Source organism: Chanos chanos, chromosome 15 (assembly GCF_902362185.1).
Source record: "Chanos chanos chromosome 15, fChaCha1.1, whole genome shotgun sequence".
Lineage (NCBI taxonomy): Eukaryota > Metazoa > Chordata > Actinopteri > Gonorynchiformes > Chanidae > Chanos > Chanos chanos.
The window spans coordinates 7,097,342-7,109,633 of NC_044509.1; the positions used below are offsets into that span (position 1 = coordinate 7,097,342).

The 12,292-nt window shown below is 43.2% G+C and overlaps 1 protein-coding gene across 1 annotated transcript; it reads right to left on the reverse strand.

Moving 5' to 3' along the window:
• Positions 1-727: 727 nt before the first annotated feature.
• Positions 728-11,938, reverse strand: ppp2r1ba (protein phosphatase 2, regulatory subunit A, beta a). The gene is made up of 15 exons (XM_030792666.1): positions 11,844-11,938; positions 10,712-10,802; positions 10,349-10,449; positions 9,984-10,216; positions 9,610-9,757; positions 8,782-8,937; positions 7,184-7,298; positions 7,017-7,087; positions 5,963-6,097; positions 5,048-5,221; positions 4,628-4,688; positions 3,658-3,812; positions 3,035-3,177; positions 2,626-2,717; positions 728-2,244 (listed from the first exon to the last, which is right to left on the reverse strand). Exons 1-15 carry the CDS (start codon positions 11,919-11,921, stop codon positions 2,228-2,230), a joined length of 1,770 nt encoding a protein of 589 aa, XP_030648526.1. The 5' UTR covers positions 11,922-11,938; the 3' UTR covers positions 728-2,227.
• Between the last annotated feature and the right edge of the window lie 354 nt (positions 11,939-12,292).

Here is a 12,292-nt window from a genome sequence, read left to right on the forward strand (position 1 = left end):
TAGCTCTAATCTCTAAAAATATCTGCATATTAGAATTATTTGATATATTTGTTTCAGGACCAGCGAATGAATCCCGCGTTTAAAACGCCACATGGTTTTCTACGGTGGAAGACGTTGATTAAACGCGGTGTGCGCTGGACATAAAATCGCATGAGTAAAGGACAAAAAAACCCCGATGTTTATATATATATCTATATATATATATATAAAGACTAACAGAAAGAAATATAAAGTTGACTATGACTCTTGGAAAATGCACTTGCAGAGCACAAAATTCCAACATTTGCTCCTTAGGCTTAACGGTAAACTACAGTTGAACTTTTTCCTTCTTGAATAAAATGTCCAATGAGAATCTGGCCAGTTTCACACATGAATTCATCAATTTCAAAACAGCCACTTCAGTCATTATCAGTCAACATATACAAGCCTAAACACAACCTAATATAGGCTGGAGCAAATTCAAAACAAATTTAGTTTTCTTTATTAAATTTTTGGGGTTGACATTCCTCTGGAGTCAGTCTTCTGCACCACTGGAGACTCAGGCGTGTGGGAGTCTGGTGCTATTCTCACTCTAGGTTAAAAGCCAGAACTATACTGCAGTTTGGCTTGAACAACTTAGCATCTCTATGAAGGGCTTTTGTCTTGTGACTCACCATCTATGCTTCATTTATATGCATACATACACATGTACACATGCACACACATACACGGCTGGTTTCAATCAGGTTCTTTATTATGTCTCCCCATTTCAGTGTCAGAGCAATGGAGTAATATTCATATAAAACCAAAACACATTTTCATGACAACAACAATAAAGGTACTACTGTCTGTACTTCGTAGCTAAGGAGGAATCTGACAGTTTTACTGTCAAAGCAAATGCATTGTTTCATGTGCCAGGTGTAGATTCAGCCTCCTACCAAATCCACGGTGACTTGATCTAAAAACTACCAGAGATTCTCAACCACGACAAAAGGGCCAGTATGTGAGAAGTCATGCAGTTGCTTTAGTACAAATGACACAAAAAGTTACACAGATCTTTCCAGTATGAATTAAAAAAAAAAAAGAAGGAAAAACAAAACATAAAAATGAAAAGTAAAGAAAGAGAGAAACTAAATGAAAGTGTGCAGCATGATGAATGGCACAGTGTGGTAGAGCCTGTTTTTTTTTTTTTTTCCTCTTTTTTTTTTTCTTTTCTTTTCTTTTTTTTTTTTACAACATATTCTGTCTCCCACTGGTGCCTGGGAATTTTTTTTTTGTCTAATTGTATCTTTTCAGGAGGTGCAAATCCAAACTGTCCCTTTCAGAAAATGGGCATTACGTCAGTTATTTGTCCGTCAACCAGTAGAGTCAGTTAGTGCAAAGCTTGGGTCTAACGGGACACAGCACAGCTAATGCTTTAGGCTTTGCTTCAAAGACAAGCAAAGAAGAGAACATCTGAGAGACTGTGTTTTATGGAGCTATCGGCTGCACGGAGCACACAGCTAAGTCCAGACACAGACAAGCATAGCCAGCATGTAAAACTGGCCAAACGCGTAATACTGAACCAAAAAAAAACAAAAAACCCAAAACAAAAACAACTGCTCAAAATACCTCAGTGCACAGAATCTGATGGACCACACCTGTAGATCAGAGACAGAGATGCATGTCGCTGTATGATCTTCATACAAATCGATTCACTATCCAAAAAATAACAAAACAAAAAAAACCCCCACAAAAACAAACAAAAAAACTGCCCAAATGATCTTTCCCCGGAGCTTTGATTGCACTATGTGTGACTAAGCGTGACGTTAGAATTTCAGAAGCAAGAGTAAAAGTGCCTGCCGGTAGTGGAGGTAAGGGAATGCGCGAACATGTTTGTGTGTGTGTGTGTGTGTGTGTGTATATGTATCTGAAGGCAGAGAAGAGAGTGTTTTAGGCTCAGGGAGGTGGCAGAGCTTAGTTAGCTCTGGCTTTTTTTTGTAGTGAGATTAAGGGCTGAGATGGTAGAAGGGGAGGGTGAATCGCTTTCAGAAAAGAGGGAGGGGGGGGGGGAGGGGGGCTGCATGTGGAGAGCGATACAGTCAAAACCAAAACGCAGAGGACAGAGACAAAATTTCTCTTCCGTTATTTCCACCAAACGTAACGGGAAAGGTTTTCTCCTCTCCATAAGCAGTGTGAAAGATGATCCGACGTGTTAATAAATAAGGAGGAGGTCAGTTTGCGGTGTGTATGTTCAGCAGTGTGTTCCTTATGCCAGGGCAAGAACTGTTAGGAGAAAGGAGAGAGTAAAAAAAAACCACATTGGACACCGTAAATACAGACGACATTTCCAGGTAAATTAAACAGGGAGTTAAACGATTATCTGTTGAACAGAGTTCAAATCATTCGTGTTCTTCATATGGAAGAGTGCTTCAGCACGCAAACAAAAAAAATGGATGTTTTCTCAATGTCTTTCTTATCCCTTTCAAAGCTTTTCATCCGCTCTTGCACATAATGACTGTACTTTATGACAGATGACTACCTCTTTACAATACACACTGCATGATTTTTTTTTTTTTCATCGTGTCCACAGTGGAAGCGCATCAATGGAATGACTCAGAAATTCACAAGTCCTGTATCAGCAAGAATTGATCTGTGACCACTTACCACTTATGGCCTCTTGGGCAAAGTATTTGACATCTATGTCTTGGTCTGAAGCTAGTTTTTCCAGCACTGGTTTCACTTCTGTTTGTAGAGAACTGCGAAGAACCGAGTCAAAGTCAAACTTTGATGGGCCTTGACTTTCTAATACAGAGCAGAGTCGGGTATCTTTGCTTCTGCTACTTTTAATCAGTTCCAAACTGCAGTTCCAAACAGTTCCAACTCGATCCACAAAACGATGATAAACCGTTAAGACTAACAGAAGCTTAAATTTAAAATGACCAATATCTAACGCACCCAGTCTCTGTATTCTGATTTTACCGTCAACACAGATTCATGAAAAACGAGTGTTAAATTAGGTTTGATGTAAATGTAAATAAAATAGATGAGGCTGCTAGCGCTCTCTCTTACGTACTTGCTGTCTAACACTGGTCCAATCTTCTGCAGGGACTTGGCCACATTAAAGCGCACGTTGGCCACCTGGTCGTTTGACATCTTCAAGACGACGGGCAGCATGTGTTTGGTTGTGATCTCCTGTCCGCACGCCTCAGACAGGGCCTGAACGAGAGCCGCAGTCACACACACACACACACACACACACAGAAACACACACACATGCAAAGCTGAAAATGCCATTGCCCACACACACTCATATGTACCAAGCATGCCGTGACATGTTTGTTTATTTTATATCCCTTCTCTGTTACTTCACAAAGACGTGTCACTGGAGTTTAAAGCCTTTTGTTTTTCCAACACTTCAGCTGTCTGCCCAGTTACGTCAATCAGATCCTTTTCCTTAATTCCACATGGAAACGCTGAGCGAAAAGAAAAAGGCTCTACATAACTCAGCAAACTGTGCACGCTCAAAGTCGAGCTAAACACATACATAAAAAAAAAGAAATAAATCCCCCCACGACAAACAGAAGTTGTGCTTCTTCACTCATAGTCCTCACCATCTGCACAAACTGCACTCTCAGCAACACACTGCACATTTCTGACAGTGGATAATGACGTGAATGGGAGCAGTCAGACACTCACATTAATACAGAAGAGGGTAGTCATCCTGTGGAGGTAGTTTGGGTCATTGGCCATACCCAAGACTTTGGGAATGATGGTGTTTTGGGCCCATTCTGCTCCAAACTTCTCCACCAGTTTCATCAGGTTACATGTAGCCGCCTCTCTGATGGCGTACACTGTAAAAAAAAAAACCAGACAGTCCGTCGCTTTGAGCGTTCATGTGACAGACAGTTGAGAGAAGCTGCACTCGTTTAAAACGCTGTAGCATTCTGGGTGTGTGCAAATGCAATTAGGATTCTAAACTTGTTTGCCGAGTTTCACTTAAGGCTGTTCACAAAGGGCATAGATCACACACATACATGCCTGGCCTCTTAACGCAAACCCCCCCCCCCCACCCCACCCCCATCCCCCACCAACCACCATCTCACTCACAATAAATCCGCCCACGCTGTCACATGAGGACAGTGAACAGAGTGGTGAAACTTTCAGGGTTTTTTTTTTTTTTTGTCACTTGTGACAGCCATACCAGAGTTACTGCCCAGTAAAGTCACTGAGCTCCGGTGTCTGTCCAGCAGTCACTGCCTCCGCAGTCAGAGCTCCAGAGCAATCACGACCTGTTACTGGTGTTTATCCTCTTAATCGTGTTTATCATCCCTACAAACACAGACGTTAATACCCAAACACTGAGAGAGAGGCATGGGACCTGCAGCTGGGGCATGTTCCACACGTACCCAGAGACGAGGTAGAGAAAAGCCCCACCCGCTGTGGGGTTACCCGTCAATTCGCCCTCTGGCTTGCACCCGCCCCCACCCACACAAACACACACACACACACACACACACGTAAAAAGGGCCATTGGCAGGGCGTAAAGACATGGATGAAACCATCACGGTTTACGTGCCAAAACTCCACAATGCCCTGTCAGTCATCTCTCAGTTCAGCCATACAGACTCATGAAAATGTATTTTAGAAACACAAGGGAGTAACATACCGTGGTCAACAAGCCACGCCATGCAAAGGGAATTCAGTTTCTCGTCAAAGAACTCCACACCCTGAGAGAAACAGAGCGAGACAGAGAGAAGAAACCCAAAAAAAAAAAAAAAAGACAGAGAGAGAGAGAGAGAGAGAGAGAGGGAGAGGGAGAGAGAGTGAAAGATATAGATAAGGACTGCAGTTGACATTTTCCATTATCTTAAAGTCCATTTCTCTGAGTCTGCAATCCGATTTAGACCGGCTTTATTTCCTTTGTGGTTGAGAATGTAGAACAAATCAAAAACTTTTCCAGTGTTCCTGGACACCCTGCAGAAGTCGTGTGATATAAGAGCTGAAGCTCACTCTGTCTCGATTAGATCTCGCGTGAAGGCCGCTGACGAGAACAGGGCGAAGAGCGCCGTCTCGGACAGAGACTCACCAGTTGCCCCGCCAGCAGGGGCATGTATTCGATGATGGCCAGGCGAACCCTCCACTTGGCATCTTCTGCCAGCTCTACGATGGCAGGCAACAGAGACTGGGACAGCTGGCGAATGCCAATCACCTCGTTCACGCAGTCCAGGTTGGAGATGATGTTGAGGCGAACTTCAGGGCACTGCGGGAAGGAGAACACGTACGCAGACAGAAAGAGAGACAGACAGAAACGAGACAGACAGACAGAAATGAGGAACAACACTATAGACGATATGCTTACCAAACCTGTGTATGTGATCATTCTTATATGCCAATAAGAAGATTTTTTTTTTTTTATTCCCCCCATAGCTACTTCTTCAACTCAAGGCAACATGACCGTGAATCGAAAGTTTCAGCGCTGACACACACATTGGAAGACTTTCTGGTTTTCTGATTTCACTTATTTGCCTTGAGTCTGGTTTACTCTGAGGTTTGTAAAACTCTTCACAGACATGTTCCTATTGTAACTTATGTGGAGAGGAATAGCTAAGACAAATGGAACAGCAGCAAGTAATCAAGACAAATGCCACATAAAGGGATAAATCACGAAAAAAAACCCAGAGAAACAAACTCCCCCTCAAAAAAACCCCCAAAAAAACAGCGAGGCAATCATTCATGCATCCATTTTTACATCGACACTTTCCACTTTTCACTGAGGGTCGACTGTTAGCACTACAGGCTCTGGCCCATGGGATCAAAGTGACTGATTTTAACAGAACACAGACCTCTGAATACAGCATAAGCCACATCCCCCTCTGCAAGGTCTACACTTGGGCCAAAGCCAGACAATGCGCACGCGCGCGCACACACACACACACACACACACACACACACTCGGCTCGTGCATAGATCATCTGATCGGAGGCTTTGTTCTGAGGCTCACCTCATCTTTCAGCTGGGCCAGGAAGAGAGGAAGCAGGTGTTCGATGGTGTTGTCTTTGCCAAGAATGGTGGATAAGCCCATTATGACGGAGGCCAGGGCAGATTTGACATGCTGATTGGTGTCTGAGACCAGCTCCTGTTCGAGAAAGTAAAAAAAAAAAAAAAAAGCCCACATACGATAAGTTTTACGGAAATTAGCGCCGATACCTGACACGAGACCGAGGCTCAATGTGTATTTCAATCACGCAAACCGTTCGTTAAAGTGTAGTCGGAAAAATGAAACATAATTTTCAGCTCTAATAAGAGTCTGTGTCAGCCATTCCTGCGACCCGATTCGCCTTATAGCACCGACGCCTTTGATTACCGACAAAATGTCAGTCAGAACCGCTGATGACTGGTTACTAATGACATTACAATGCACACTAAGAACACTAGAGCACAAGTAGGTAATCAGGCCGGTGTTCGCCTTAACTGAGAAATGAGCCATGGTGATTTGAGTAAAAGGACGTTTTTGTAAAGAAAGCATCTCACTATGACAACAGTGACCCCTAGTTTTATAAGATGGAAGCAGAAGTTAAACTGCGGCACCAGTTAAATGTTGGAGACTTCAGATATGGCAATAATGTTAAACGTGGCCTGGCTGTGGATTAGATGTAACATCTGTGCAGTGACTGTACTCTATGGAGGAGCAGTGATATGATAAGTAATGAAGCCTTATGGTGCTTACAGAGAGAACAGACCAACCAGATCTCTACACTTTAACAGGGTAACGTTAACTTTTTATAATATTAATCATATTATATTAACAAGAACCAGACTTCTATCCTTTCACAGGGTGACATCAAAAAGGTTTTCGAAAACCTGAACACTAAAACTGGACAAAATTGTCCAAACTTAACGAGACACCGAAGAAAGATTCGTCCGTCAGACAGATTCCTTTTCTTTCCTTTTTTTTGCAAATCAGATAGAGACAGACAGACAGACGAACAGACAGACATTTAGGTTTTCACAGGTACTGTTAGTGGAGGACAAGATGACTTTTTGCCCCCTCTCACCTTCACACAAGGTAGAATGTGAGTCATAATGATGGTCTCTCTGCTGTCCTCTGGCAAATTCTCACAGAATTCTGTTGAAATAAAAGACATGAGATTAGATTTGAAAGGAACAACGTGCATGAAATAATATTATGCATTGAAAGACCATTTGGGGGGTTCACGCTCACCTTTGACCTTGTTGGCTGCAGCTGCCCGCACTTCAGCCTCGCAGTCTTTGAGAAGGTTCTGGAAGGCTGGCACCAGGTCGTTCTTGGTGATCTCCGGACCCACGGCTTTCTGAAGCTGTGTATTACACACAAACCCAAAACATGAGGCTGAAACCTCTCGACACCCACTGTGTCACGCTTTAGGCCCATGCATTCCATTACAGTGATGCCCTGCCGTGAACAGCAATCAAAAGTACCGTACTCTCTCTCTCCCTCCCTCCCTCCATCCTTTTCTCTCTCTCTCTGTCTAAACACTCATCAGACACACTGCAGTGGAGAGCCACTTGTTTTTGTCACTCACTCCGCTTCAAGCCGGAAGAATGAAAGCGTGGAGGTGGACTGAGAAATGATGAATCATATTCTACCCATCGTTAAGACCGGCGCTAAACTGAACATCTTTCCATTCTTAAAAAAAAGGAAGAAGAAGAAGAAGAAGAAGAAAAAAAAAAAAAAGAAATAGCCAAACAGCACTTCAATCTGTGGCATGCCAGGACATCAGGCTTTCTTCCTGTTACTGTTAAACAACTCAAGCTGTGTTCCACAGACCCGGTTTACTATTAACATATTTAACGTTTCACATGTTGCAGAACACTTTGCCAACTGAAGTATGCAGAATTTGTACGAGTGTACAGTATTAATGAAAGCCAACCTACAGAATTTCAAGGGATGAGGCTCATTCAAAAAAATAACCAGCCACAATTAAAAATGTGCAACTGCTTCAATTAGCTATTAGTTACAAATACATCTTCCCCCATTTTCAATATGCAAAAGCTGAGATTCCTGGCAACTTAAAACTCCATAAGTGTGTACACTGTACATGTGATGTGGCTTTCTTCACTGAACCTGCGTACTGCTAAAGAAACAACAGGATTATCTTTTGTTGATGGTGGCTGTCTGATGGTGTTACTCTGCAGTTCAAATCTACGTCTTTAATCAATGTCTGGTGGGTCTTTGGTTCCAAGTTCAATGTTAATTCCCATGAAAGTTATCTGAGGCACCACATCACATAGACTAAGCCAATGAGATCTTGTGGCAGCACTGGAAATGTGAAGAGAGTGAATATGGGTCAAGTTGCACAAAAAAAAAAAAAAAAAAGGCAAACAGCTTGCGTCAGGGTATCATTAGCGGGTTCACAGAATCTGGACAGCTCTCTGTAAGCCTCACATATACACATCTCAACACAGACCTTTTGTCATAAAGGGCACTGGCACCACAGGCCTAATCTGAGCAAGCAAAGCATGAGGACACACACACACACACACACACACAAAAAAAAAAAAAAAGAGTGAGAGATTTTAAAACAGAAAATACAGCAGCAGCTTTCAAAACCCACATAAAGCCTTCCTCTGTGATGACTCTGAAAAGATATCACCACCCGTGCCCTCAAAAAACCTACAAATATCAGGACAAAAAACACCCCACATGCATCTTTATCTTTATGGTGCTCCAGTCATACAAATAACTATTACTGCAAACCTAATGTCTGCACTACCAGTTTGAGTGCACCTAAACAATGAACAGGCCTGGAATTCACAGCCCTTTTTTTTTTTGGCTCTTACCTCAGAAAACTTGTCAGCCACCATGTAACGCACCCTCCAGGACTTGTCTTCTGCCGCCTGTCGCAGAGTGGGCATCACCAGGGTCTCCAGGTCCTCCTGTGGCAACAGCTGGGCTATGCTAACGCAGGCCTCCACCGCCAGCAGACGCACAGAGTCCTGCAGGCACGGACCGGCACAACAGCAACATTAGCGCAGGGTATCGTGCCACGCTTCAGCAGAGTGCCAGACAGACCGTCATTTAAGCAGGAAACTCATACAGGTATAATGGGATGAGAAGAAAGAACTAAATTACAGAGTACACGGAGTGTCTTTTTTTATTGAAATCCATTACTACAGCCTCCTCTTTTATTTAGCCGAGCTCAAGCATGGCTGTATCGCCCGATGAAACCAGCCGCGTGTGTGTACTATCGGTCCTGAGTGAAACGTATGATGTTAGGTGCAGAAGCGTCTGCAGAAAAGGAATGGAGAACCCTGGGGTTGTATGAACCTATGAAGGGCGCTGACACAGAAGCAGTCTGTGCATTTCATATGTCTGAGAAACAATAATACCTGGACCAGCTCTGCATTGTTCATATAATAATTAATGTGTTTAATGGCTCACGGAAACCATAAACTGATCCAGCCTCAGCACTCTTTCCCTAAGACACCTGATTGATCAAGAAAGAATAAGAGTGTGGACAGCCACAACAACAACAACAACAAAAAATTTCACCCCATTTCATGACAACCCCAGCCTTTTCATTCCTGTCTTTGTTCATTCATACACGGGCTGTGTTTGAAAGAGGGAGAGCGTGGCTATAGACAGACTTCTGTTCTGAAGAAACGGACCTGTTCGTCCGAGGCCAGGGCAGTGAAGAGAGAGATGATGTCACTCTTAACATACTCCAGTTCTAAGACTTTGGCAAACTCGCCAAGTTTGGAGGCAGCGGCGCGGCGTACCATAGGCGTGTCGTCGGAGCACAGGGTGCGGAAGTGCCTGCAGGGAGACAAGGCTCCATTAACACGGGCTGGAACCACCAACTGTGACGTATGAAAGTGATTAAGAATGACACTGAAACAACCACAGCCTTTGTTGACTCAATGAAGGTGACTCCAGCCACAGTCATGACGTGCGTAAATGAGGACAAGGGTTTTTTGGAGGGGTTTTTTCGTTTGTTTGTTTTTTTGGAGACAGGTATAGGAGAACAAGCACTCTGACTCACTGTCGAATCTCAGCTTTGACCGTGCTGGAGACCCGTGGGTAACAGACGCTGAAGAGTCCGCAGGCAGAGGTCCGTGAGGTGAACCAGTCTCCGCTGGCCAGTCTTTTCACCAGCGGTTCAAAGTGAACCTCCAGGTCGACGGGCGAATGCTCGTGGGAGATCTTCCTCAGGGACTCCACTGCCTTGTCCCGAACCACAGTTTCCTCAACTGTGGCCAGGCTCTCCAGCGGAGGCTGAGATGTAAAGAGAGAGAGAGAGAGAGAGAGAGAGAGAGAGAGAGAGAGAGCAAACACATGAGTGAGTTTTGGAGAGTGAGAGATGTGTGTATTTCATTACAATGACCCTGAAATCTGCAAGCCATTTACCAGAAGACAATGCACGTATTCAGGGCCTCCCACAAGCATGGTAAAATTCCCCAACTGCTCAGCCAGGGCCAGGAGCACCTCATCCTCATCATAGATGGTATCTGCACCAAATAAGGTTGGATTAGATAAAAGTGGACAGATAACAAGAAAATGTGGGCGCACTTTCAGATGTGATTCTGAATTCCAATAACATTTGTGCATATGTCAAGCAATGGGGTATAAATGTGGGAGGTTCTGATTTATTGATGACATGGGAACAAAATGGTTCTTGTCTCAGTTAATGTCATCTAATATTTGACATGAATGGTAATAAAACTATTGCTATTGTGCTGGAGAGTCACAAATAAGATGTTAAGTATGTACCTGTTAGGAAGGGTAGGAGTTCTGTACGTGTCCGCTCCACACCCAGTGCCAGAGCTATGGTGGATAATTTCTTGATGCTGTTCAAACGCAACTGTAAGAGAAGAAAAACCGTTAAGGACGTCCCTGGCATAACTCCATTGCGGCACTATGTTTATTAATTTTAATGTACCCCTATTACTCAAAGTTTATCAAACACACTGGGATGACGCAAACCGCGACCAAGTTCCAAGCAGGCAGTGTGGGCCCTCATTCACTTGCGTCTGTTTCATGAGAAATGTTTCTCCTATTCGCTCATCAAAGACTTATAGATGAACAGGTTTATTTTACAGGCTCAATTTAAGACTAAGATGGTAACTGCACGGGCGTTGCTAACATTAGGCAACCTTTAAAAATATATCGACATCGGAATGATATTACATCAATGACTGCGTACACTGGCATTTTGTCGAGGCATCCGATACCATGACTGTCTATTATTTGAAGGTATCTGAGCAGATAATGGGAATAATAAGAAGAATTCCGAGTAGATCATGAGTGTTTGGTTGGCATGGTATCAGCTGAGAGGTGGGTGTATCCTACTTCGCTCAAACTGAGTGGGCGAGGCCGCAAACAACCGCATACGATGAATAAATAGCAGCAATACTGAATTTGTTAGATGGGAAACCTGCTTGTCACCGTTACGGCAAGACTGACCTGATTGGAAATGTCAATATTTATCTGACTTCCTTTGCTGGATACATAATCACACTCACATACAGATGATATGTTTTAACGCACTACAGCTACACATGCTAGCTAGCTACCATGCTACCACATTTTACTACGTTACAATATTAAGCAATGTACCACGTCTGTTTCTCGCTTCTGAAGGCAAGAAACAATAATGCTCGTACCTCATATTACAGAATGATTTTGTTATAATGTTTAACGAATTATAACGGCTATTTTCTTCAGGTGAGCAATGCCAACCGGTTAGCTATCTGCCTGTATCCACTGGCGCCGGGTGATGAAATCTAGGTCAGGCCTTTGCGTAGCCTAGCCTCAGAATATTCTCAGACGTTGTAACTGACATTTTCGTATCCATTTACAAAACGTCTAAAAGAATAGTCTGTTTGATAATAATCTATTTTACCTGAACATCCTCATTCCGTAGTTCATCAATTAGCACTGCAATGGGATAAAGTGAATCGTCTCCATCGGCACCCGCCATCTTGGACAGATTTGCGGTTGTCGCGTTCCTGCTACGGGGTTTCTGTCGGCGCTATGAGGAGCTGTAGCGCATTGTATTCGCACCGAAAACACGTAAAACTGCTCTTATGGGCAGATTACCAAACTATACGATTAAAGAGCCACATATTAAATCCGTGTAAGTAAATGTGATGTTACGCTGTATTAATAAAATAATTAAAACATTCCAATATGAGAGTGAACATCCGGTGTTTTAATTATAGTTGCTGAAAATAAATAAACATATTACTAACATTTTATATTTCAACATCTCGATCAGGACATTGACTTAATCGTGTATAGGCCTTTCTAGTCAATAAAACATTTAGAGATTTCTTCCAAGTGTAAATGTGA